The 25973-nt window shown below is 45.2% G+C and overlaps 1 protein-coding gene across 1 annotated transcript in view; it reads right to left on the minus strand.

Annotated features, from left to right (window-relative positions):
• slc16a2 (solute carrier family 16 member 2) overlaps positions 1-25515 on the minus strand; it is a 106544-nt gene extending 81029 nt beyond the window's left edge. Inside the window, exon 1 of the mRNA XM_033030143.1 lies at positions 24841-25515. Within this exon, the coding sequence (XP_032886034.1) occupies positions 24841-25162 (322 nt within the window). The 5' untranslated portion in view covers positions 25163-25515. The remainder of the gene's footprint in view (positions 1-24840) is intronic.
• Between the last annotated feature and the right edge of the window lie 458 nt (positions 25516-25973).

Raw genomic sequence — 25973 nt, forward strand, 5'->3', positions numbered from 1 at the left:
ACAACATTTAATAAGTTGTCTTTAAAGTACGTTGGAAGTTTGCTTGGTTAAATGAGAGAAATTGGACCTTTGGGAATTGGATTAGTGCAGGTAAGCAAAAAGCAAAAAGTGGTGGGCCGAAGCAAAGGGCCGGTTTACAACTCTGAGTCTATGAAAAAGTTGACAACTGGTTAAAACAATCACCCAGAGCTCCCACTGTAACAAAAACAAGGGAAAATGCAGATGCTGGGCTTGTGAAATAATGGAAAAAGGTGAAAAAACTGCAGATCAGGCGGAATTTGTGAAGAGAAAAACGTTCCAGTATTTTCCGGGTCTTTCCAGTATTTTCTGGTTTGATCAAGACAGCACGGTAGAGTTGCTGCCTTACAGCGCCAGGGACCCAGGTTCGATCCTGTCTTTGGGTGCTGTCTGTACAGAGTTTGTACATTCTCCCCTTGACCGCAAGGTTTTTTACCGGGATCTTCGGTTTCCTCCCACACTCTAAAGACGTACAGGTTAATTAACTTGGTATAAATGCAAAATGTCCCTAGTGTGTGTAGGATAGTGTGGGCCGAAGGGCCTGTGTCCGCACTGTAACTCTAAACTAATCTAAACTCATTTCGCAATGTCACGAGGGCACAGGTTGTGGCTGTGTCCTTTGACGGTCCTGAAACATTGTGGGCTAAATATTTGCCCCCGAGTTGTATTTGCTGAACATGTGATGTAGTTGTGTGCACTTGCTGCAATCCCGTTGTGAAATTTGACTGATTTCAGTGGAACCATCTTTTAAAAGAGTAGGTCAACATGCCTGGTTGCTAAACATGTTCAGGGCGTGCTGAGGACAAATGTCATCCCTCATTTTCTGCTTGGCCGTTCTAAATGAAGGTTAATGAGCACAAACTGCAATGTAGAAAACATATTAATTGCAAAATAACCTTTAATCTCTACTTATAAAGCTCTCTGTGCTATTCTTTTGCACAAGGAAAGCAGTATAAAAACAAGTGGATTAGTTGATCGCAGTACAACTATTTAGTTAGAAGTGGATTAGAAGTGTTCGGAACAAATATAATGATCAAATGCCCCATGAATACACATGTTCCTATGCTGCTACCATTATGAACATCGGTGGAATTAAGTGATTAGTTCGAGAGACTGGGCATTTCAGTGTTGATGTTTTCCTTGAATACATTTTGAAATAGTGATGACATTTTGATTAATTGTACAAACAACTCCAGAAGAGATGATATGACAAAGATAAGTAGACTAGGAAGAGAAGAGAAGCAAAGGTTACTGCTCGTGACCTCAATGCAACCCAGTGCAAATATCAAACTGGTGAAGGGTAATCTATTGAGAGCAGACAGTGCAAGGTCTAACAGAGAGTTAAACTTTTACTCAGGTTTTACCGGACAGTTTTGTTAAATTGACCTGTATTTGTTGTCACATCGTTATTTTGCTCAATACATCCTTCAGAATAGAAATTGGGAAGCAATGTGTGCCAATTGATATTGGTCGCTAACTCTTTTAACCTCTAATTCAAATAAGCAGAAACTTCTTGAAATATAAAAACTGTAAATGTAAACTGATTCAAACCGCTTCCAAAGTTCAGATCATTTTTCCCATATAATAATCACAAATGGAATCAAAATGCTTGACGTTTAAGATCAGAGTGCACCTGAAACCAAGGTCAATATAGAGTTTCACATGCTGGAGCTTTGGAAATGTTAGCATGTGTCACTGACGGGGTTAGTGGACTGGGAACGCAACCAGGCGCCGAGGGAAGCTGTAGCGCCGCCGTCTCGATGCCGCTTAGAAGCCGGGTCGGGGCCGGCCTGGGCCTCGCGGGTCGGAGTCCAGGTCGGTGGAGTGGCCGACGAAGCCCGTGGCTGGGGTCCGGATCGGCACCACCGAGTGGGGCATCGACAGCGGTGGAACCTTGATGGCGGTGGAGCTTCGGCGGGGGCCTATTTGGGGCCTATTTGTATCTCTATTTGTATACATTGAGTAAGCAAGCAAAGAATCCCACTGCGTAGTCACATGTGACAATAAAGTATTCCTATTCCTATTCCTTGGTTCTTGGTTTCTTGGTCCTCCAAAATATTCCAAATGGAATTTAAACTGGACGTGGTGGAGGGAGGACTTAAGCCAGAAAGCGTTTTTGGGAAGAAAGAGCTACTTTAAATTTAGTTGCATCTGGTTGGGTAACTATGGTAGGGCGAAGACTATTCCATGCTTTAACTGTGTGGGAGAAGAACGAATCGCTGTCTTAGTAGCTGGAATCTAAGAACATCGGTCTTAGTAGCTGGGATCACAAATTGGATTGAATGCCCTCGTCTGCTCCTAATTGGTTTGGGTTTGGTGTAGGTCTTGTAATCTATGTCGAGCTGACCATTTAACATTTTGTAAAAACAGGTCAAACGGTGAGCTTCACGTCTGTCTTGGAGAGGGTTCCACCCCAGTGAATTCAGAAGTTTGGTGACACTCGCTTCTCTCTCATAGGTATTAGTAACAAATCGAGCTGCCTGTCTTTGGACACGTTCGATGGAATAAATGTTTTTATTTGTGTATGGGTCCCATGCTGCAACTGCGTAGTCCAAATGAGGTCTAACGAGGGTGAAGTATAGCTTCTCCTTGACAGAAGTTGAACAATGATGAAAGTTGCGCCTCAGAAAGTTTAGGACACCTGTTGCTTTCACCGTTGCATGATGAGTCTGACCATTCCAACGCAGATCGTTCTGCAATTTGATGCCAAGATACTTGGTTTGTTTGGATTCTTCAAGGGTGGCACCAAGTATATTGTAAGATGTGAAAAGGGGGCGCTGTCCTGTGCATGGCTGCCCAGCCAGCAGCTGTCTGTCTCTTCATCTTTTTATTTTTTATTTTAGTTAGTTAAGTGTTTTGTTTGGAGGTCTAGACTTTTTTATGTGGGGGGTGGGGTTGGGGGGGGGGGGAGGGGGAAACTATCGTTTCGCGTTGGAACGACTACAATAGAATTCAAGCTTCCGAAGCAGTCTCTGGTGTGGGATGACATCAAATGCTTTAGAAAAGTCCAGCACAACTAAATCCGTGATGACGTTACCATCAAGGTGTTTGGCCAGGTCATTTGTCGTCAGGATAAGCTGAGACTCACATGATCTATGCCTCCTAAATGCATGTTGGTTGTCAGCAAGAATGTTATGTTTGCTCACGTGTCGCATCAGATTACTATCAATTAAAAGCTCCAGCAATTTGCAGCAAGTACTTGTTAATGAAACAGGACGATAATTCGCTGGGTTGGTGGTTGAACCCTTCTTAAAGAGAGGAGTGATGTTAGCCTTCCTCCAATCCAGCGGAACATCACCTGAGTCAAGCGATTGTTGGAAAATGAACTGCAAAACTGGAGCCAGTTCTTCAGGTGCGATCTTGAGGGCTTGATTCTGTATCTGATCTGGTCCAATTGCTTTTGTGGTATTGATGTTGAGCAATAACTTCTTGACACCTTCAACCACAATTTTAATAGCAGGCATATCAGCATATGGGGTGGGCGGTAGATCTGGAAATAATGAAGGCTCCACATCTTCCCGGGTGAAAACGTGTTGAAATTGGTTTGCAAGAGCTTCTGCTTTCGCCTGGTCCTCAGTGAACAGACAGTTGTTCACTTTTAGCATCTGGACACCAGTGTTGTCTGTCCGTCTGGATTTCACATATCTCCAAAAAGTCGGGTTGCTCTCCCCCAAGAATAGAAGAAACATGTTGTCTATGAGCATTCCTAATTGCACGATCGACTTGCTTTCGCACTCTAGTAAAATTGTCCCAGTCCAGTTGTGTACCCTTTTTTTTGGCACGGATATAAAACTTCTCTTTCTTACTGCAGAGACGTCTCAGTTTTGCCGAAAACCAAGGAGGACGCATACGGCCCTTAATGAGTTTTTGAGGAACATGATTTGTAACAATATTATTGAAAGAGTTTCTCAGCCACACCCAGTTGTCTTTAATGGATCTTTTATCTGGTTGCAGGTTGAAGAAATCTTTTCTCAGTTTTTTTGCTAAGTCTTTAAATTCCTCACCGTTCACTTTTCTCCAGAGGGAAATTTTCGCGGGTGTTTTGAAGGAACTTTAAGCTTTGTGTGCAGTTTTGCTTGGATAATATAATGATCGCTAATCCCAGCACACGATGAAACTTCCAAAATTAAATCTGGAAGTTTTTATGCAGGGGGATCCTTTTTATGCCCCTGTCCCACTTAGGAAACCTGAACGGAAACCGCTGGAAACTTTGCGGCCCACCCAAGGTTTCCATGCGGTTCCCGGAGGTTGTAGGTGGTTGCCGGAGGTTGCAGATAGTGGAAGCAGGTAGGGAGACTGACAAAAACCTCCGGGAACCTCTGGGAACCTTGGGTGGGGCGCAAAGTCTCCAGAGGTTTCCGTTCAGGTTTCCTAAGTGGGACAGGGGCATAATGGAGTTTAGCAGCAAATCCAGCAGGTGAGAAAAGGTCAGAGTTCTGCATAACATTGCCTTTCTACATGTATAAAATGATCACAAAATGATACAGAAATAGGAGACGGAGTAGATCACTTGACCCTTCCAGCTGCCCATGATTCAACATGATCCTCACTGCTCTGCCCTGGGCTTCATCTCCTCTTTTGTTCCATTTCTCCATGGTTTCAATTCCTAATCATTTTAAAATATATTCTTCTTTAAATATCCTCAATGACCTGGCCTCCACAATCCCCCTGCATAGAGAATTCAAAAGGTTCACCAGCCTCTATGGCAAGAAATGTCCATGGACCTGGTTTTAGCTACAACCTCCTTATCTATGTCTCCTCATTTATGGCTCTCTGGTGGAAACATCTGAATATCTGTCCTGCCATGCCCTTTCGGATCTTTCAATAAGGTCACACTTCATTCTTCTGAACTTCAAATGGCATACTTCCAATTTCTTTAATGACAAAACAACTCTATCATTCTAGAAATAACCCGGTGAATCTCTTTGGACTGCCTCCAATGCTGTTATACCATTTCTTATATAAGGAGACCAAACCTGTACAGTACTCCAAGTGTAGCCTCATTAACACCAGGCACAATTCTAACAATACTTCACTTTGTCTAAACATCAACTCCCTTGTAATAATGGTCAATGTGCCTTTTAATCCATTTACTTCACTTGCCTGCTAACCTTTTGTGATTTATGCACAAGAACACCGCGTTCCTGCCAGACATTCATGAGACCATTCTGAATTAATAGTGATGTTAGCTCCACATTCCTTTCAAATCAGTGAGTTTTTACAAGGACCAAAATCCCCATCAATCTTAAAGCGAAATTTTGTACAATGCAACAGCAAGTCGTAAAGACATAGCGTGGAAAGAGGCCTCTCAGCCCAACTCACCCACATTGGCCAACATATCCCAGCTACACTAGTCCCACCTGCCCGTGTTTGGTCTATATCCCACCAAACTGGTCTTATCAATGTACCTGTCTAACTGTTTCTTGAATATTGGGATAGTCCCAGCCTCAACTACCTCCTTTAGTTCAGTTTTTAGCGGGGAAATAGGCCTTTAGCCCACCGAGTCTGCACCGAACTGTGATCCCTGCACATTAACACTATCCTACAAACACTAGGGACAATTTACACATTCACCAAGCCAATTAGTCTACATACCTGTACATCTTTGTTAGGAAGCGGCCGTTCCTGGTGGCCCAGCCGCTGAAAGGACTCTCCCGACGCTGGGGCAACACCACCCGGCCAGAACGGCCAGGAACATCGGGCCTCCGTAGAGGCAATAGCGGAGGCCTCAATAGGCCTGACTTTGGGAGAACTGGGGATGGGGACTGGACATTGTGCCTTCCCCCACAGTGGTAACCATTGTGGGGGGATGATTTTTTGTGTGTAAGTGAATATGTTAATATGTGTCCAAGATGGCTGTCGGAAGGGAGAGTGGACGCTGGCGCGCTTTAGCTGCCGCTGCTCTCTCTTCACATTGTGTTTTTGATTTTTTTGTCTTTGGAGCGAATTCTGTCTTTAATTTGTGTATTGGTGATGTCCTTATTATATATTTTACTCCGACTATATGTTTTTTCTCTCTTGTTAATTTCTGTAAGGTGTCCTTGAGACTTTGAAAGGCGCCCGCAAATAAAATGTATTATTATTATTATTATCTTTGGAGTTTAGAGTTTAGAGATACAGCTTGGAAACAGGCCCTTCAGCCCACCGGGTCCCCGCCAACCAGCGATCCCCGCACATTAACACCATCCTACACCCACTAGGGACAATTTTTACATTTACCAAGCCAATTAACCTACAAACCTATAAGTCTTTGGAGTGTGGGAGAAACCGAAGATCTCGGAGAAAACCCAAGCAGTCACGGGGTGAACATACAAACTCCATTGGCGGGATCGAACCCGGGACTCCGGCGCTGTAAGGCAGCAACTCTACCGCTGCACCACAGTGGCTGCTCCTCCTGCAGCTTGTTCCATACACCCACCATCCTTTGTGTGAAAAAGTTACCCCTCAAATTCCTATGAAATCTTCTCCCCTTCACCTTAAACCTATGTCCTCTACTCCTTGATTCAATCAATTGTGATAACAGCGCAGGATGAAATTCAAGCAGGTAGTTACAAGGTCTGGGTGTAGCAAGATCCAGAATGTGTATATGACATGCACACATGTGCACAGTTTTTGCTAAATACCATACCAGGGATGATATTAATACATGTGCTCTGAATGTTGGCTAGAAGCATGTACAATTGAGGGACTACGATGACAGTCAGCATGCAACCTTCATTTGATGCCAATGCTTTGGGTCTCCGGCACGGTGGTGCAGCAGTAGAGTTGCTGCCTTACAGCGCCTGAGACCCAGGTCCGATCCTGAATGCAGGCGCTGTCTGCACGGAATTTGTACGTTCTCCCCGTGACCTGCGTGGGTTTTCTCTGAGATCTTTGTTTTCCACCCACACCAAAGACGTACAGGTTGGTAGGTTAATTGCCTTGGCATAAATGTAATAAAAATGTCCCCAGTGCGTGTAGGATAGGGTTAATGTGCGGGGATCACTGGTCGGCACAGACTTAGTGGGCCGAAGGGCCTGTTTCCGCGCTGTATCTCTGAACTAAAACATCTATGGGTTAACCGGTGGCTGATTTATTCTTGTCATAAATAGTTGGTAATTTTCATGAAAATAAAATAAAACAGCAGATGCAGGAAATGTGAAATAAAAACAGAAAAGGCCAGAAATACTCAGCAGATCAGGCAGCATCTTTCAAAAGAGAAAAGCAATAAGCATTTCAGGTTGAAGAGATTTTGTCCAAACTGACGAACAACTTTCTCTATCCACAGATAATGCCTAAACTGCTACCTTTCTGGTTTGATCATTAATTTCCACAGTGATTTCAATTTGTGGCACATGTTGAAAGTCTAATCCAATTTTGTACAAAACAGTTGGCATTGGTGGACAGACTGAATTCTGAAGAAGGGTCTCAACCCGAATCGTCACCCATTCCTTCTCTCCAGCGGTGCTGCCTGTCCCGCTGAGTTACTTCAGCATTTTGTGTCTATCTTCGGTTTAAACCAGCATCTGCAGTTCCTTCCTACACAGTTTGGTTTAACATTATCATGTGCATCGGGATATTGTGAAATGCTTCCTTTTGCATCCTAACCAGGCAAATCATACACTGTACATGAGCACAATCAAACTATTCATGAGTACACCATGTAGTGAGTCAATTATAAAAGATGAAATAGCGGCACATTTGGACAGCAGTAACAGGATCAATCCAAGCCAGCATGGATTTACGAAGGGGAAATCATACTTGACTAATCTTCTGGAATTTTTTGAGGATGTAGGACTAGGACAATGGACAAGGGGAGCCAGTGGATGTAGTGTACCTGGACTTTCAGAAAGCATTTGATAAGGTCCAACATAGGAGATTAGTGGGAAAAATTAGAGCACATGGTATTGGGGGTAGAGTGCTGACATGGATAGAAAATTGGTTGGCAGACAGGAAACAAGGAGTATTGATTAACGGGCCCCTTTCAGAATGGCAGGCAGTGACTAGTGGGGTACCGCAAGGCTGAGTGCTGGGACGTCAGCTATTTACAATATACATCAATGATTTAGATGAAGGGATATACAGTAACATTAGCAAATTTGCAGATGACACAAAACTGGGTGGCAGTGTGAACTGTGAGGGGGATGCTATGAGGAAGCAGGGTGACTTGGACAGGTTGGGGGAGTGGGCAGATGCATGGCAGATGCAGTTTAATATGACTAAATGTGAGGTTATCCACTTTGGTGGCAAAAACAGGAAGGCAGATTTTTATCTGAATGGTGTCAAGTTGGGAAAAGGGGAGGTACGACAGATGGCGACAGATGGCACAATGGGCTAAGTGTTCGGCTGGCGACCGGAAGGTGGCCGGTTCGAATCCCGCTTGGAGTGCATACTGTCGTTGTGTCCTTGGGCAAGACACTTCACCCACCTTTGTCTGTGTGTGAATGTGTATGAATGTGTGTGAGTGATTGGTGGTGGTCGGAGGGGCCGTAGGCGCAGATTGGCAACCACGCTTCCGTCAGTCTGCCCCAGGCCAGCTGTGGCTACAGAAGTAGCTTACCACCACCGAGTGTGACTGAGGCATGAATGAATAATGCGATGTAAAGCGCCTTGAGTATTAGAAAGGCGCTATATAAATCCCATCCATTATTATTATTATTATTATTAAAAGAGTTAGCAAAACCTTTATGTGCAGGAAGGAACTGCAGATGCTGGTTTAAACCAAAGATAGACACAAAACGCTGGTGTTATCAGCGGGTCAGACAGCATCTCTGGACAAAAGGAATACTGTAGGTGACTTCACCTATTGCTTCTCTTCAGAGATGCTATCTTTCCCGCTGAGTTACTCCAGCTTTATGTGACTATCTTTAGCAAAACCTTTAACCTCACAACTGCCTAGGTGGCTGGCCTGTACACAATAAATATGCATATGCAGAACTGACATTTGAAGAAATGAACCTCACTACCTCATTTGAATTTTGCACTAACAACATATTAACATTGTAGGTTTAGTTACTCTGAATTTCACTTTCAAAATAACCCATTTATCTTTCCCCTCCTTTAAGACTAACAGAAAACTCTTTCTTTGACAGTGCTGTTGATCATTTGCCTTAATATTCCCTTCCCTTGATATCTGTCTGATTTTGTTTATCCACAATCCCATGACATGCCTCAGGACATTTCAGATTCAGATTCAATTTTAATTGTCATTGTCAGTGTACAGTACAGAGACAACGAAATGCATTTAGCATCTCCCTGGAAGAGCGACATAGCAAATGATTTAAATAAATAATAATAAGTGATAATAAGTGTCCGGGGGGTGGGGGGTGATTGGCAGTCACCGAGGTACGTTGTTGAGTAGAGTGACAGCCGCCGGGAAGAAGCTGTTCCTGGACCTGCTGGTTCGCAACGGAGAGACCTGTAGCGCCTCCCGGATGGTAGGAGGGTAAACAGTCCATGGTTGGGGTGAGAGCAGTCCTTGGCGATGCTGAGCGCCCTCCGCAGATAACGCTTGCTTTGGACAGACTCAATGGAGGGGAGCGAGGAACCGGTGATGCGTTGGGCAATTTTCACCACCCTCTGCAATGCCTTCCGGTCGGAGACAGAGCAGTTGCCATACCATACTGTGATGCAGTTGGTAAGGATGCTCTCGATGGTGCAGCGGTAGAAGTTCACCAGGATCTGAGGAGACAGATGGACCTTCTTCAGTCTCCTCAGGAAGAAGAGACGCTGGTGAGCCTTCTTGATCAGAGTTGAGGTATTGTGGGTCCAAGAGAGGTCATCGGAGATGTTGACTCCCAGGAACCTGAAGCTAGAAACACGTTCCACCTCCGTCCCGTTAATGTGGATGGGGGTGTGCGTGCCGCCCCTGGACTTCCTGAAGTCTACAATGAGCTCCTTGGTCTTCTTGGAGTTAAGGGCCAGGTTGTTGTCAGCGCACCATGCTGCTAAGTGCTGGACCTCCTCCCTGTAGGCCGACTCATCGTTGTTGCTGATGAGGCCAATCACCGTTGTATCATCTGCATACTTGATGATGGTGTTAGTACCATGTACAGGTGTGCAGTCATAGGTGAAGAGGGAGTAGAGGAGGGGGCTCAGCACACAGCCCTGTGGAACGCCGGTGTTCAGGGTGAGGGTTGAAGAGGTGTGCTTGTCTAACCTAACAGACTGGGGTCTGTTGGTTAGAAAGTCCAGTATCCAGTTGCAGAGGGAGGGGTCGATGCCCAGGTTACCGAGTTTGGTGATCAGTTTTGATGGTATAATGGTGTTGAATGCTGAGCTGTAATCGATGAACAGCATTCTTACGTAAGTGTCTCTGTTGTCGAGGTGGGAGAGGGCGGAGTGAAGTGCCGTTGAGATGGCATCCTCCGTACTCCTGTTCTTGCGGTAGGCAAACTGATAGGGATCCAGTGTGGGGGGTAGGCAGCTTTTGAGGTGTGCCAGGACAGCCTCTCGAAGCACTGGTGATGATGGGGGTAAGTGCAACTGGGCGGAAGTCGTTGAGGCTTGCCGCAGTGGAGTGTTTGGCACTGGCACGATGGAGGTGGATTTAAGGCACGTGGGGACAACTGCTTGGGCAAGTGACAGGTTGAAGATGTCAGTCCAGACGTCTGTCAGCTGCGCAGCACAGGCCCTGAGCACGCGCCCGGGGATGCCGTCAGGGCCAGCAGGCTTTACGTGCATTAGTCCTACTCAGTGCCACGAATACGTCGTAGGGGGGTGAGTGTGAGGGGTTGGTGATCGGCAGGTAGCACAGCCTTGATGGCTGTCTCTAGATTGTCCCTGTCCCTTTAATCAGATGTGTTACACAAGATATTGCATCATTTCATTTCATTTACAATTGAGCTATGAATGGAAATCTAAGTTGAGCTGGGAAGGAATAAGGAAAGAAGGTTATAGATTGCAGGAGATGTGACAGGCTGGGTGAGAGCAGAGGGTGCAGACATGTTGAAAGCCAATGACCATTTTCTCACCCAGTCTTGCTGCCACGATATTGATGGCCAAGAAAGGACACCTATGCCTCTATTGCCTCACAAGACAAAGGAGGTTTACCACGTCTCCAATTATTCTTACCAACTTCTACAGATGCATCCTCTCAGCTTATATCACAGCTTGGTTGGCCATTAGCTTTGTCAAAGATCGCAAGAAATTGCAGAGTTTTGGATGCATCTCAGTCCATCACAGGAACCAGCACCCCCCCCATTGATTCCATCTATATTTCATGCTGCCTTGGGAAAGAAGCTTATATTATCAATGCCCATTTTCACCCCAGGCACTCTCTCCTCTCCCCTCTCTCATCAGGCAGAAGACACACAAGCTTGAAAGGATCTTCCACCAGATTTAGGAACAGCTTCTTCCCCACTGTTATCAATCAATCAACCTTCATTGTCATCTTGCAAAGCAAGAATTGTACAGTGCAAAATGACAAGACGTTTCCCAGGGAATAACGGAGCATCGCACATAAAACTTAAACATTTCACACATAATAACAGTAAAAACAATCCAGTCCCTGATGAAACAGTATAAATAGTTAAAAGCAGGTAAAACAGCAACATTAAATACAGTACAAACAGTCATTAAAATGTCCAGGGCAGCTGATTTGAGTGGCCAGTGCCAGAGTTATTAAATTGTCAGTGCAAAGCCGCAGAATCAGGTGGAGTGACTGTTTAGCAGCTTCACAGCCTGTGACAGGAAGCTGTTTAGCAGTCTGGTAGTCCGGGCTTTGATGCTACGGTATCTCTTGCCTGATGGCAGGAGATCCAGATGTGTGTGGAGGGGTACAGTTTGTCCTTAGCTATTCTCAGAGCTTTTTTCAGACACTGGAACAGTTCTTGTACCGAGGGTAGGGAAACACCAATGATCCTCTCAGCTCCCCTCACTACCCTCTGCAGAGCCTTCCTGTCCGAGCAGTTACAGTCGGAGTACCACGTGTTCATGCAGTACATGAGTACAGACTCCACCGTACCCCTGTAAAAAGTCCTGAGGATGTTGGTAGGGATTTATGTTCAACATTCAGATTATTTAATCTTCCTAAATTACAGGCCAGAAAGGATAGGAGGGGGATAACCTTGTTAATCCGGGAAGGTGTCAGCAATGTAGGACTAGCTGAATTGTGAATAGCAAGGGGAAGAAAACAGTCATAGAGCCAGACTGAGAAGGGACCCAAACCGAAACATCACCTATCCATGTTCTCCATTCTGCCTGACCCACTGAGTTACTCCAGCACTTTGTGTCTTTTTCTGTAAACCAGTACCCGTAGTTCCATCTATCTACAGCCACTACAGGCACTTCAGCTCCTCATCCCTGCTGACTAAACAAACTAGTCCCATTTGTCTCTGCCTGGTCCATCTCTCAACAAACCTTTCCTATCGATAGACCTATCCAAGAGTCCATTAAAACGTTGCAGTTGTAGCAACCTCCACCATCTCTTCTGGCAGCTCATTCTATACATGTACTTTGTGTGAAAAAAGGTTCCCCTCAGGACCCTTATAACTTTTCCCTCTCTCATCTTAAAACGATGCCATCTTGTTTTTAGGGTCTCGTACCATGAGGAAAAGGCTATTCACATAATCTATGCCCCTCATGATTCTCTAGGCTCTCAGGTCACATCTCAGCCTCCTGTGCTTAAGCGAAAGAAGACCAAGCCTATCCAGACTCTCCTCATAACGCAAACCTTTTTCCAGCGTACCCAATCTCTCCCTCTATGTAGCTTCTACCCTCAAGTCCTGGCAACACTGTTTTACACTCTTTCCATCTTAATGCCATCTTTTCAATGGCATGGTGATCAAGCCCGATCGGACACAACACGCCAAGTGTGGTCTCACCAACGTCTTGTACAACTTACTCAAATCCCATAATAATGAAGCCCAGTGGGCCATGGGCTTTATTCAAGTTGCTGGAGGGGAATCTCTAGTTGTAGTGTGTTTAGATTTCCAAAAGCCATGGGAGAAGTTAACACATGAGAGGCTGGTGCATAAATTAAGAGCACAAGGGCATTTGGTGGAGCATGTTAGCATGGATTGAGAACAGTCAACAAAGCGCTGAGGAAAATGATCCTTTATAAGCCCGAAGGATGTAACTAATGGAGCAGCCCAGGAGTCACTTCTTGGCCCCCAATTTCTAATAACAGGAAACAATAAATTAAATCAAGTTATCCTCAGTCTCAGAACCACTAGGGGGCGCCGACAATGCCAGCCTCATCAACAGTCTGCCTGTCTTTTCGTCTCTTTTTAAATTATTTTTAGTGTGTTTTAACAGTTTGTGTTCATGTTCTCTGGTTTGTTTTATGTGGGGGGAGGGGAAACGTTTTTTTCAATCTCTTACCTTGCCGGAGATGGGATTGTTTTCCGGATCGTATCTCCGGTCGCTCTGCGGCCTAACATCACGGAGCTGGAGGCCTTGCTCGGGACTGATTTTGAGCCCCACTGCGGGGACGTGGACTTACCATCGGAGCCTGCGATCCCTTGCCTGGGATCGACGCTCCAACTGCAACCTGCAGATTTCACCATCGAGAGGCTCGCAGTCTCAGGCAGAGGCCGATGTCGGGAAGCTCCAGTGACGCAGATGGTTCGACCAGCCCTGACCCGGGGTCAGATCACCTGGTGCAGGGGAGCTGAGATTCCCCCCCCCACTCCCCAAAACCCCCGATGCAGGAGCTTGATCGCCCTGACGAGGGGGGCTCAACTGCCGGCTACGGGAGTCAAGATCGTCCCATCAACGGCAGGCTCAAGGCCCCCAACCTCAGGAGAACAAAGAAGGGAAGAGATTTAACTTTTTTTTCGCCTTCCATCAGAGTGAGGAATGTGGAGGAGTCACTGTGCGGGATGTTTATGTTAAAATGTATTTTGTGTGTTCTGTTGCTTTTTATTGGTATGGCTGTATGGCAAATTAAATTCCTCATATGTTGCAAAACATAATTGGCTAATAAAGTATTATTATGATTATGATCATTATGATTGTGGAAGACATTGTAAATATTCCTCAGAAAACAGATTAACTGATTTTAAATAACGGGGAAGAACTTCTAATCCCAACCATAATGGATAAGGTATTAGAGAAAAGGTTGAAAAGATGCCAGGACCCAATGGAAGACACCCAAGGCATTTAAAGAATGAAAACCTTGGTCAAAATAGAGCACACCAAATTGAGGGAGGATGTCAGAATATTTGAATTTCTAGGAGTGAACCCCAGATGCTTGTTCACACCGAAAATAGACACAAAGTGCTGGAGTAACTCTGCGGGACAGGCAACATCTCTGGAGAAATGGAATGGGTGAAGGAAGGGTCTCAACTCAAAAAGTCACCCATTCCTTCTCTCCAGAGACGCTGCCTGTCCCACTGAATTTCTCCAGTATTTTGAGTCTGTCTACAGAATATTAGAAAGCAGCCAATGTGACTCCTTTATTCAAAATTAGAGGACGGTGCAATGCAGGGAATGATAAGCTAGCTAGTTTAACACAGCACGTTCTCTTGTGGCGATTTGCGCTGGCACGCGGCATGTATGTTTATTAATCGTGTGTACTGGAACCTATTTGTGTTTGTTTGGCATCTATGGTTGGCAAGATGCTAGCGTCAATAACTAACATTTAAAGAACAATTAATTTAGCAAAGCTAAATATAATCAAAGCTATCCAACATGTAGGTAATCTTAACTGCTCACTTCATGACCTTTGCCGTGTACAGTTCGCCAATGGGGGGAAAAGGCTGCAGCCAACAACCTTATCGGCTGATCGAACGATGCGCTGCAGCCTCCGGATGTTATGCTTGGTGACTGAGCCAAACCAGACCATGATGGAGCAGGTGAGGACAGATTCTATCATGGCAGTATAAAACTGGACCAGCATTGCCTGTGGCAGAGTGTGTTTTCTCAGCTGCCTCAGGAAATACATCCTCTGGTGGGCCTTTTTGACTGTGGACTCGATGGTGGCCTCCTATTTAAGGTCCCTGGAGATGATGGTTCCAAGGAACTTAAATGACTCCACAGATGTGACTGTGGTGTTGTTGATGGTGAGTGGGGTGAGGGGACTGGGCGCTCTCCTAAAGCCTGTACTGTTCTATATTCAGTGTACTATGAATTATTCTTGAGGTAATATATAATTTGCATAGAATGCCCTTTGTGAATTATTATATTAGCATTTCAATCTCTGTCATTACTATTTCAAAATCTCATGTCAACAAAATTAGACTAAAGGCCCTTTCACATGACGCGAGTTTACCCAAGAGCTCTCCCGAGTTTAAAACAAAATCAAACTCGTGGTAAGTACGTAGAATGTACACAGCGGGTACGTCAGAGCTTGTGGACGTTTCGTAGCGGCTCGTAATGCTAACGGTAGTACTCAGGAAACGTGGAAACTCGTGAAGTTTTTTCAACAGCGTGAAAAATTTCCAAGAGTAAAAAAATACCCGTGATGAAGTACTACGAGTTTGATTTTTTTTTTAATTCGGGAGAGCTCTTGGGTAAACTCGCATCGTGGGACAGGGGCTTAAGCAATGGCGGCAGCCCTGTCAGCAGTGCGTTAGTTTTTTCAACTTTTAATTTTTTTTTTAGTATGTTTTAAAGTATTTTTTAATGTTTCTTTGTGTGTTTTGTGTGGGGGGTGGTGTGGGGGGGTGAGGGGGAAACCGTTTCGGCCTCCTCCTCCATGGAGAGGCGACTTTTTCCAGGTCGCCTCCCCCGTGGCCTAACAGCAAGGATCGGCGCGGCCTTTCCCGGAGACGCGCCCGGGGCTTCAGCGGCGGACACAGCGCGGACTCTCGGCGTGGAGCGGGCGAGCCCTTGCTGGGGTTCGCTGGAGGGGAGCGCTCCGTTTCGCTGGCCCGGGGCAGCCTGCAGCCTGAAGCCTCCAGCTGGTGCGGCGTCTACAGCCCAGGATCCCTCGTGGGGGACCCGGGGGAAGAAGAAGCCATCACTGCCGACCCGCGGCCAACTTCTACCGCGGGCGCGGTGGCGACTTACCATCACCCCTGGAGGGGAGCTTCGACCGCCGGCCCTGCGGTCTGCGGTGCTTCTGGCTGCGGCGCGGCGGGAACTTTAAACTTTAAATCTTCGACCGCCGGCCTGCGGCCTACACCAACTTAAAGCCGCGGTCTCCGGTGGGGAAGCCGACTCTGGACTTACCTGGACTTGTACCTTGTCCTTTTACCATATGGACGCCCGCAGCAACGGCTGCGGAGGGTTGAGGTCCCGACCACGGGGGAAAATGGAGGAGGACTGGCCAAATTGTGTGCCTTCCACCACAGTGATGAATGCTGTGGTGGATGTTTATGTTAAATTTTTATTGTGTTTTTGTGTGTGTTCTTTATAATTGTACCGCTGCTGACATATTCATTTCACTTGCACTTTATGTGCAATGTGACAAATAAACCGTATTGTATTGTATTGTATTGTATTGTATTGTATTGTATTGTATTGTATTGTAAGCAGACAAATACACTACTCAAGGGATGCAAAGTGCTTGCTCCAATTGTGGTTGATTTTACACTCACGCTTCTGCTTGGCTTCAAAGGGTTTAAGAATAAATTATTTCCGGTAAAAGATACAAGATAGTTCATTTCTATTTGGATTACAGTTGCCTCAATTTAAATTAAAATGTTTTACTTTAACATATAATTACTGAAGTGCTTGGATTTTCAGGATTTGTTGAATGCCTACTTCATCGGTGTTTTTAGTGGTGCCCAACAGCTAGAGAATCAATCTCCGTTACCGATCCATTGTTAGGGAGATAACTGAGGGGATTTTATTTGAAAATCAACTGATCTTCCACCCAGTGGAGGAAATATTGTGGAACTACATTTAAAAACGCAAAATACGGGAAATATAAACAGAAACTGCAGGAAACATGTGATTTCGGGTCTGACTCTGAAGAAGGGTCTCGACCTGAAACGTCACCTATTCCTTTTCTCCAGAGATGCTGAATGACCTGCTGTGTTACTCTGGCTTTTTGCGTCTAACTGATGGAAACTGTCAGCAGGTCAAGCAGAGGGGCAGAAACTCTAAATATATCAATGACATTTTACAGAACCTTTCCCAAGTATGTGAGGACATAATGAAGTACTTCTAAAATGCCTGAAAGACCATGTGAGCACACGGACCTTAGTATCATAGTGACTACTTCAGTGTTAGAGATATCTCACTATTAAATTTCTAGACCAATGCTTTTCTGCATCTGCTATTCTTTCACCTTTTAACGTTTAACAATGTCTGACGGCTGAGGCCAAATGCAAATATTTCGCTTTGGCAGCTTACAACCCAGTGGTATGAGTATTGATTTCTCTAACTTCAAGTAACCCTGGCATCCCCTCTCTCTCTCCGTCCCTCCCCCACCCAAGTGGTTGTACTTCAAAGTTGTCTTGTTGAGTCTCATTGTATGTAACTTGTTTTCACGTAGTCCACAACTAACTGCTTCCTTTATCATCGTTTCACATATCTTTCATTCATTTGTTTCTATATCTCTCTATATCACTGTCTATATCACTCGTTTCACTTTCCCCTGAATCTGAGTCTGAAGAAGGGTCTCGACACGAAACGTCACCTATTCCTTTACTCCAGAGATGTTGCCTGACCCGCTGAGTTACTCCAGCTTTTTGTGTCTATTCTCACCTTTAACTCAGTTGTGATGAAGGGTCCAGAACAAGACATTTTATCTTTGTTTCTCTTTCCACAGATGCTGCCTGACCTCCTGTGTGTTTCCAGGATTTTCTGATTTTATTTCAGATCTTCAGCATCTGCAGATTTTTTTGATATTCGAGTTGTGGATTGTTTATTTGCACCATGCAGCATTATTTCACCATTCAAGATCACACCGAGCCATCAAATTGGGAGAAGTACCAGGAGTTCTAAAACAGTGCTTCTTAAACTATTTCAGAGTCATTCACCCTTGGGTCTTTATCACAAAATTTCATTCATCTCGACTAAATTTTCTTATGTTTTTGGTAATTTCCGTCTTATTCTCCCTTGTGTATAATTTTATATGTAATTCATTTTGTCACATGAGCAAAAAACATAAATTAACTCATTTCTTACATGTTTATATTATTCAACTTTTTGAACATCCTAAAAATATGTAAAGAAAACTAGGAGTGAAAAAAAGTTTAATTACCACTGGAGTTCTATTAGAATGATTTAAAAAAAACCTGGGCACGGGGCTTTCAGCACCCATTTGTACCCTTTCGGGCTTTGATTACTGCAGTTTTTTTCTTGGAAAACTAGCTCAAAAAACCATGGTGTATGTGATTTAATTTATTAGTATCCAACTAATATCTTATATTACTAAAACTAAGATCTTGACCACTTTCTGACTTTTTGTTTCGTGATTTCTGAAAGAACGCCGCTACTTACGGCTGTCATTTTTGGCCACCTCGCTCAGAGTCCGCCTCCGCTGAGCTGGACCAGAGGATTTCCCCATCGATGAAAAATCAGAGAGTTATTAATGCTTTAAAAAATGTCCCCATTCTCTCTGCTGCCCCGCTGGCAGCAGGGGGGAGGGACTATAAAAGCCGGCAGTGTCGTGCCTCACTCAGTTTCTGCGAGATGGAGTGAGAGGGTCACGGCTCTCTGAGCTGCGAATAACACTGAACGCACGTCTACTCAATGGTGAGACCCCTCGATGTGGTTGTAAAGCGTTTGCAAAATTGTTTGCTTGGCTTTTTAAAAAAATGTTTTCAGAAAATGTATTGGTTGTAAAGTATTTGCAAAATTGATTGTCTTGGCTTTTAAAAAAATGCTTTCAGAAAATGTATTGGTTATAAAGTGTCTGCAAAATTGTTTGTCTTGGTTTTTAAAATGGTTGCAACAGTTTTCGGATGGATAAAGCATGAATAAACATTTTATTAGATCAGGACTGTGTTTAATTGCAAAATTGGCGCTTATTCCGTGACTTCCGCTTAGTGGCAAGATGGCGCCGATGACGTGATTTCCGGTTAGCGGCAAGCTGGCGCCGATTGCGTCATTTCCGGTTCGTGGCAAGAAGCGAGAGGGTGACGTCAAGATGGCGGCGAGTGCAGAAGACGGCGTTGAATAATTCAAGAGAGCTTACTGCTCCGTCTATGGTGAGTGTGATTGTTGGACGTTATTTAAAGCACGTTTATGTTAATGTTCTGTTTTATGTTAAAAACCCATTTAAGAATCATGGGCGATTTTAAAATTTTACAGCCAAATTTATCACTTCTGAAACTTTTTAGATACTATAGGAATCAAGAAAAAAACACAAATAATGCCTTACTGTTGATGAAATGCAGTGACCAAATGCTATAATTCCCAATATATTCAATCTCAATATCTGCACGGCCAATGTTCGCCAAGCACTTTGGCTGTTGTTGTCCCTTCAGCTGTCGCCTCTATCTACCGTCATTTCTCCTCACTTTTGGAAATCAAAAGTAGGATAAATGTCTCTCACGCTTATCCCAATTTCCATAATTATTTACAGCGCAAAAATTGACCATTTTGGCGGGTTTTAACAGGCCCGCTATGCTGGAAACAATGGTAAATGCTTACCTGCAGTTAATCGCGTGTACTCCAGTTGGCGTAGCGTAGCATAGCAACAGTATGGGTCACAAGTCTGTGTGTGTGTGAGTGTCTGAAAGTCTGTGTAAGTGTAAGTGTGTGTGTGTGTGTGTGTGTGTGTGTGTGTGTGTGTGTGTGTGTGTGTGTGTGTGTGTGTGTGTGTGTGTGTGTGTGTGTGTGTGTGTGTGTGTGTGTGTGTGTGTGCGCGCGTGTGAGAGTGAGTCTGTGTGTGGTGGAGGATGTGTGTGTGTGATCAACAAATAACAAATAGAACAAATAATAAAGTATTTCGTAGTTCAGAGCTTATTCGTTATGTTTAATAGCCTGATGGCTGTCAGGAAGAAGGTGTTATTGTAATGTGGATGTTACAGATGGATGTTACAGTTTTCAGATTACAAAAGTCGGACGTGACTCCAGAAGTCGAGCATATGTCAGTCAGTCCACAAGCCGTGATTCAGTCTGTCAGTCCAGAAGCCATGAGTCAATCAGTCAGTCAGACCAGAGACCATGAGTTAGTCCCAAGGCAGTGAGTCCAGAGGCCATGAGTAGGTCGCTCACCGCCCCCCCCCCCCCCCCCCCACCCGTCCCCCCACTGACATCCGCCTGAAGCCGTCCCCTCCCTCGGCTGCAGGACCACCCCCCACCCCACCCTGACAACTCCCGCCTCAAAAAAATGTTTTGCACAAATTCTTCAGTGAGTCCAGAGGATTGAGAATTACAACAAAACAATATTATTCTTTAATTTGCCACAACCAAGAAATGGAAGGATGCACCTTGATGATGACAATCCAGAATTGCTGCAGGAATTGCAATACGATAGAACTGAACAACAGCAATTTGTGGAGGAGAATGGGCCTCTGCTGAATGCAGAGCAGAGAGCTGTGTATTTAACAGAAGGTGAAGGTGAGCACTCAATTTAACAGAAGGTGAAGACATTCCCCTTCAGCAGACCAAATTCCCCATTCAATCAAGTTTTGCTATGACGATCCATAAAGCACAAGGACAAACAATGCAGAATGCGACAAAACGGTATTTCAGCATGGAAAACTATATGTGTCTCTTAGCCGAGGAAAGATGAAGGGAAATGTCAAAGTTTTCCTGAAGGATGGAACATCGGCCAAGAATGTTGTCATTAAAAGCGTGCTTCGTTGAATGATGACTTCTGAGATAAATTCTCAGATTTTCTATGTTAATATTTGACCGCTCAATCTCTCTATATTTAAATTGTCTCTTTTTATCAACAGCAAAGAGACATAAAGATGCAGTGAGCAGCAACAAGAGACACAACAAGAAATAACTTAATAATTCTCATCTTTAACATTTAAATTGTTCTTATATTTTAAGAGTCATTCACATTTTAAACTTTAATAAATCCTTTTTCCACTTTTCATGCCTGCGTGTTCTTCATCACAATGGGAACCTAATAGGCAGGAATGGATGCTCTGTGGGAGAGCCACTAAAAGTGCATGGGGGGAGGTTGTGGGGAGAAGGACTGAATGCATGGGGGGAGGGGAATGGCAAAGAGCAGAGTGGGGGGGGGGGGGTAAAGGGAGAAGGGGTGACTGAGTGAACTGCCAGCGTACCAGGCATGAGTGACTGCACTGCCAGCCCACCAGCCGTGAGTAAGTGAACTGCCAGCTCACCAGCTGTCAGTGACTGAACTGCCAGCCCACCAGCCGTGAGTGACTGCACAGCCAGTCCACCAGCCGTGAGTAACTGCACAGCCAGCCCACCAGCCGTGAGTAACTGCACAGCCAGCCCACCAGCCGTGAGTAAGTGAATTGCCAGCCCAGCAGCTGTAAGTGACTGAACTGCCAGCCCACCAGCCATGAGTGACTACACTGCCAGCCCACCAGCTGTAAGTGACTGAACTGCCAGTCCACCAGCCATGAGTGACTGCACTGCCAGCCCACCAGCCATAAGTAAGTGAACTACCAGCCCACCAACCATAAGTGACTGAACTGCCAGTCCAATAATCCATTCAGTCCACCCTCTCCCCCTTCTCTCTCTCACACAGAGTCTGTCACCTGTTTTGGGCAGAATTTCTGGCAGTTTCTGAGCTGCCAGCTTGCCAGGTCTGAGTGACTGTACTGCCAGGCCTCAGTGACTGAGCTGCCAGCCCAATAATCCATTCGGCACACAATGCCCATACTAGCCCTCTGGAAACCAGTCCCTTCGGCCCACAACACCCATACTAGCGCAACAGAAAGCCCCCCCCACTGGCCAGCAATATTGGAATTGGTGGAGAGGTGGAATATTGCGTTGGGTGACCAGCCCTCCCGTGTGATGCTGGGACCCAACGGGTCCCACTTAGTCTAATAACTTTCTATAACTCTCCCTGACGAAAGCTCGCAATGCCACCAAATATCAACTTTGGTCGCTAAATTGCTACACAAAGTAAAGTTACAGTTCAACAGTTGCCTACGGCGGTCCTCCAGTGTTGCCATTTATAGATGTATAATCCCACTAGCTCGTCTGGTCTTCTCTAAAAGGTTACATTACAGTAAATTTGGGAAATATCCTTCTACTTTGAAATTAGAAATCCATAGGTAGAGAGAGAAAAAAACATCAAATTTCCAGCTCCACTGCCATTAAAACAAATAAGAGCTTACTAACCACTTTAATGGCAACGTCTTTTTTAAGTATAGAAAATATATAAATATCTGAATAAATTAAGTCATTCACCCTTCATTCAGCCCTCTAGTTTCATTCACCCCAAAATAATTTCATTCGCCCTTGGGTGAGCCATTCACCAGTTTAAGAAGCACTGTTCTAAAAGACCAGTCCAAACATGCCAGCTTTTACAGTGATGGAATAATAGTCATGCTCAAAACAATCTTCTTGAAATCTCCCAAAAATTTGATTAATAACCCAAAATTAATTCTGACAAATATCTAGGTCTCAGTCACTCAGTACAGAATTAGCTGAATGAAAGCTGCATAGGCTGCCTGGGGGAGTGGAAATATTAAAAGGATTAGTGTAAACTTTGACTGCAATAGAGTTGGATAGCATGGATGTTAACAGTTTACAAATGAGAGAATAAAAAAATAGAACGTGAATGATAAGTTCATGTTCTAGGAGTAGAATAAGGCCATTTGGCCCATCAAGTCAACTCCGCCATTCAATCATGACTGATCTATCTCTCCCTCTCAACCCCGTACTAATCAAGAATCTGTCAATCTCCGCCTTAAAAATATCCATTGACTTGGCCTCCACAGCCGTCTGTGGCCATAAATTCAGCAGATTCACCACCCTCTGGGAAAGAAATTCCTCCTCATCTCCTTTCTAAACGTACATATTCACACTATCCAAGCCTTTCACTATTCGGTAAGTTTCAATGAAGTACCCCCTCATCGTTATAAACCTCAGCGAGTACAGGCCCAGCGCCGACAAACGCTCATCATATGTTAACCCACTCATTCCTGGGATCATTCTCATGTTTCATCAATGATGTTTTAGATCAAAGCTATGCCAGTAAAATAAGGGCCCACACTGAGCAGTGATTCATTTCTCGCGACTCAGTGACTTCTTTCACAGATGAAAGCAGAAAATATATTGAGGGTTACATGTATTGCCTGTCCTATACTGTCATTGCCAAATGTTTTGAAGTTCCACAGCAGTACTTTAACTTTATTAAAGAGTAAGCCTGTTTCAGGTGAAGGCCACAAATAATACAAACAATTATGTACATTGCAAAGAACGGCAACATTTTTCAATATAAGTGAAGGAAATTTCACTTGAGTAAGTTGCCGCTGGACATCTCTTATTGAAATGCTCTATGTCAGTCTATGTGAAAATGCTATTTTCCACTATTCCTAGAATGCACAGTGAGAATTCTAGCAGAGTTGGAAACAGTTCTAAAAATTAACATTAAGGAAGTGCTTCCATTACTTCTGGTTACTCTGAGCACATGATTAGTGAAAATGAGAGGATTGTCTTAATCTCTTTCATGTAGATGGCAAGTTGAATCAATCTGAATCGCAACAGGCTTTCTTCATTTTGATAACTGTTTGTGCTCAGCTTCAATCCATGGAATTATTAACAATTGTTTCACACCCCTGTGCAGGAAACTCCTCAAATATGGAAATGTGCCAGTTTCTCTTCTCTGACCTTTAAGTCAAAATTTACATTGATATATAGTTGTTACAAACTGGCTGAAATAGGCATCCAAATGCATAAAGACTTCACCTTGTGTCATGTTTCAGTCCTTGATCATGGGTGAAGTTGGTAGATGTATAGGATACTATCAATTATCCCCAGGGTGGCTGGATGGCAGGAGAATCAGGGCAGAATGAAATGGGCATTTAAGTCAGAAGAGGTTACAGGGATGTGAGTGGGGTAATAGGATTGATGAGACTGCTCTGAAAGCTGGCATTGACTTTTGAAGCCAGATCGCCTGCTTCTATGTTGTAAGAAAATGTGGTCGGAATATACAAATATGTTAGAAAAGAAGATAGACACAAAACGCTGGAGTAACTCAACGAGACAGGCAGCATCTCTGGATAGAAGGAATGGGTGACGTTTCGGGTCGAGACCCTTCTTCGGACTTCGAACTAGAAGCTGGTTATATCTTAAGATGACCGTGCAGTGAGTGGTGTGTAGGGAGGAACAGCAGATGTGCAGTTTGCGCTTCCGCCGGAGCAGTGGAGAACTGTTATGTGCCGGGGGAATACCGTCACATCAAACTGCATCTTAAGGCTTCTTGCCATCTCCTGGAGAATGCCACATTTCACACCTGCCTCAATTTACTCGCCCTATCTCCTCGCCAGACCTAGTGGCTGGAGTTAGTTAGCGCCTGACACCAGTAAACGAGACAGTGTTCAAATTCCACGTCCCCATCCATGGCCGAGGGTGGCAAGTTGGAGAAAATATCAACCAGGGAGCCCACTCTTCCTGATCTGACTCCACCTGCCTAGATGCTCTCAGCATTTACTACTTTTATTTCACCTCGGGCAAACTTGTGACACTCACTCATTTGAGTAAATTAAATGCATCATTTATAAACACTTTAGCTTTCACCAACAATGGCCCGTTTCTTTTATCATCGTTACTTTTTTGCATATCTTTCATTCATTTGTTCTATATCTCTCTACGCCACCGTCTATATCTCTGTGTCTCCCTCACTCTCCCCTTACTCCCAGTCTGAAGAAGGGTCACTTATTCCATCCAGAGATGCTGCCTGCCCCTCCGAGTTGTGTCTATTTTAACCCTTTCTGTCGCTAACTCCGGTGGAGTGTTTTGCAGCGGCCGGGGACAGAGTCCATTCACACACTCGGTGCTAACACTGGGGAGAGGGTTGCAAGCTGGAAGCGGGTTAATTCCCCCAGGACAGTTCACACTCACCCGTCTTAAAGCGAAGGCTCGGGTCGTGCTGGTCCTCCATCTCTCTCAGCAGCATGAGGAAGAGGATGCCAAAGGAGTTCTGGATGCCGAAGATGGACCCATTGCACCAGGTGACGGCGAACACCACCACCCAGCCGAAGCCCCCGTCCGCCACTTGGTAGTCCTGGGGCGGGGGGTCGGCTGGCGAGTCCCCCGGCGGTTGCGAGCTGTCCCCGGACTCGGGCACATCCAACACTCGCACTCTCCTCTCCTCCTCAACGCACTCCAATATCTGTCCAGCCTCGACCCCCATCTGGCCGGGCTCTGGCGTCTCTGCATCCATCCCTCAGAGCGGCAGGCAGGCAGGGAGGGAGGATGGGGAGGGATGATGAGCAGTCTGTGGGAGCCGCTCTCTGTTTACAGATCAGTGTTATTTACACCAGTGTTTTTATGTCATGTGGCTCCTTACTCAGATCCAGCCAGTGTCCAGGGCTCGCCGCTGCCCCTGCACGAATGGCTTGTTCCAGATCAATGCATTGCTTAAATAATATCAGATGCAAATCCGCCCCCCGCCGCCGGGTCTGTCGCCAAAGCAACCGGCAGCAGCGGATCAGTCAGTGGCAGCGAGACCACGTCCCCGGACAGTGTACGGTCACGGACTCCGCCTCTAGAGCCATTCACACGGCGGCGTGGGCGAGAGAGCAGGGATGTAGAAGAAAAAAACAACACGCTAGCCGACGGCCAAACTCATTTCCATTAACATGGGAGGTACACAAAATTGCTGGAGAAACTCAGCGGGTGCAGCAGCATCTATGGAGCGAAGGAAATAGGCGACGTTTCAGACGTGGGGATGTTTACAAACAGGGAGCGAAGGCGATAGCAATGCAGCCTCGCCGCTCCACTCACCCACTGCACTTCCCAGCCCCTTGCCGGCTTCACTCACTCACCCACCCACCCACCCCCAACAACATTATCTCAGCATCACCAACGTTTCATGCACTTATCTCGTATCAGCAGCATTTCACGCAATTCTCCGTGCGTGCGATACAGCGTTTCCTTCTTCTCATCGAACAAATACTGGAAAATGGATGTTTCCTACGATTCTCGCTCTACGTGTGCTGCCCGACCTGCTCTCCAGTGTTTTCTGTTCTTAC

Source organism: Amblyraja radiata, chromosome 12 (genome assembly GCF_010909765.2).
Source record: "Amblyraja radiata isolate CabotCenter1 chromosome 12, sAmbRad1.1.pri, whole genome shotgun sequence".
Classification (NCBI taxonomy): Eukaryota; Metazoa; Chordata; class Chondrichthyes; order Rajiformes; family Rajidae; genus Amblyraja; species Amblyraja radiata.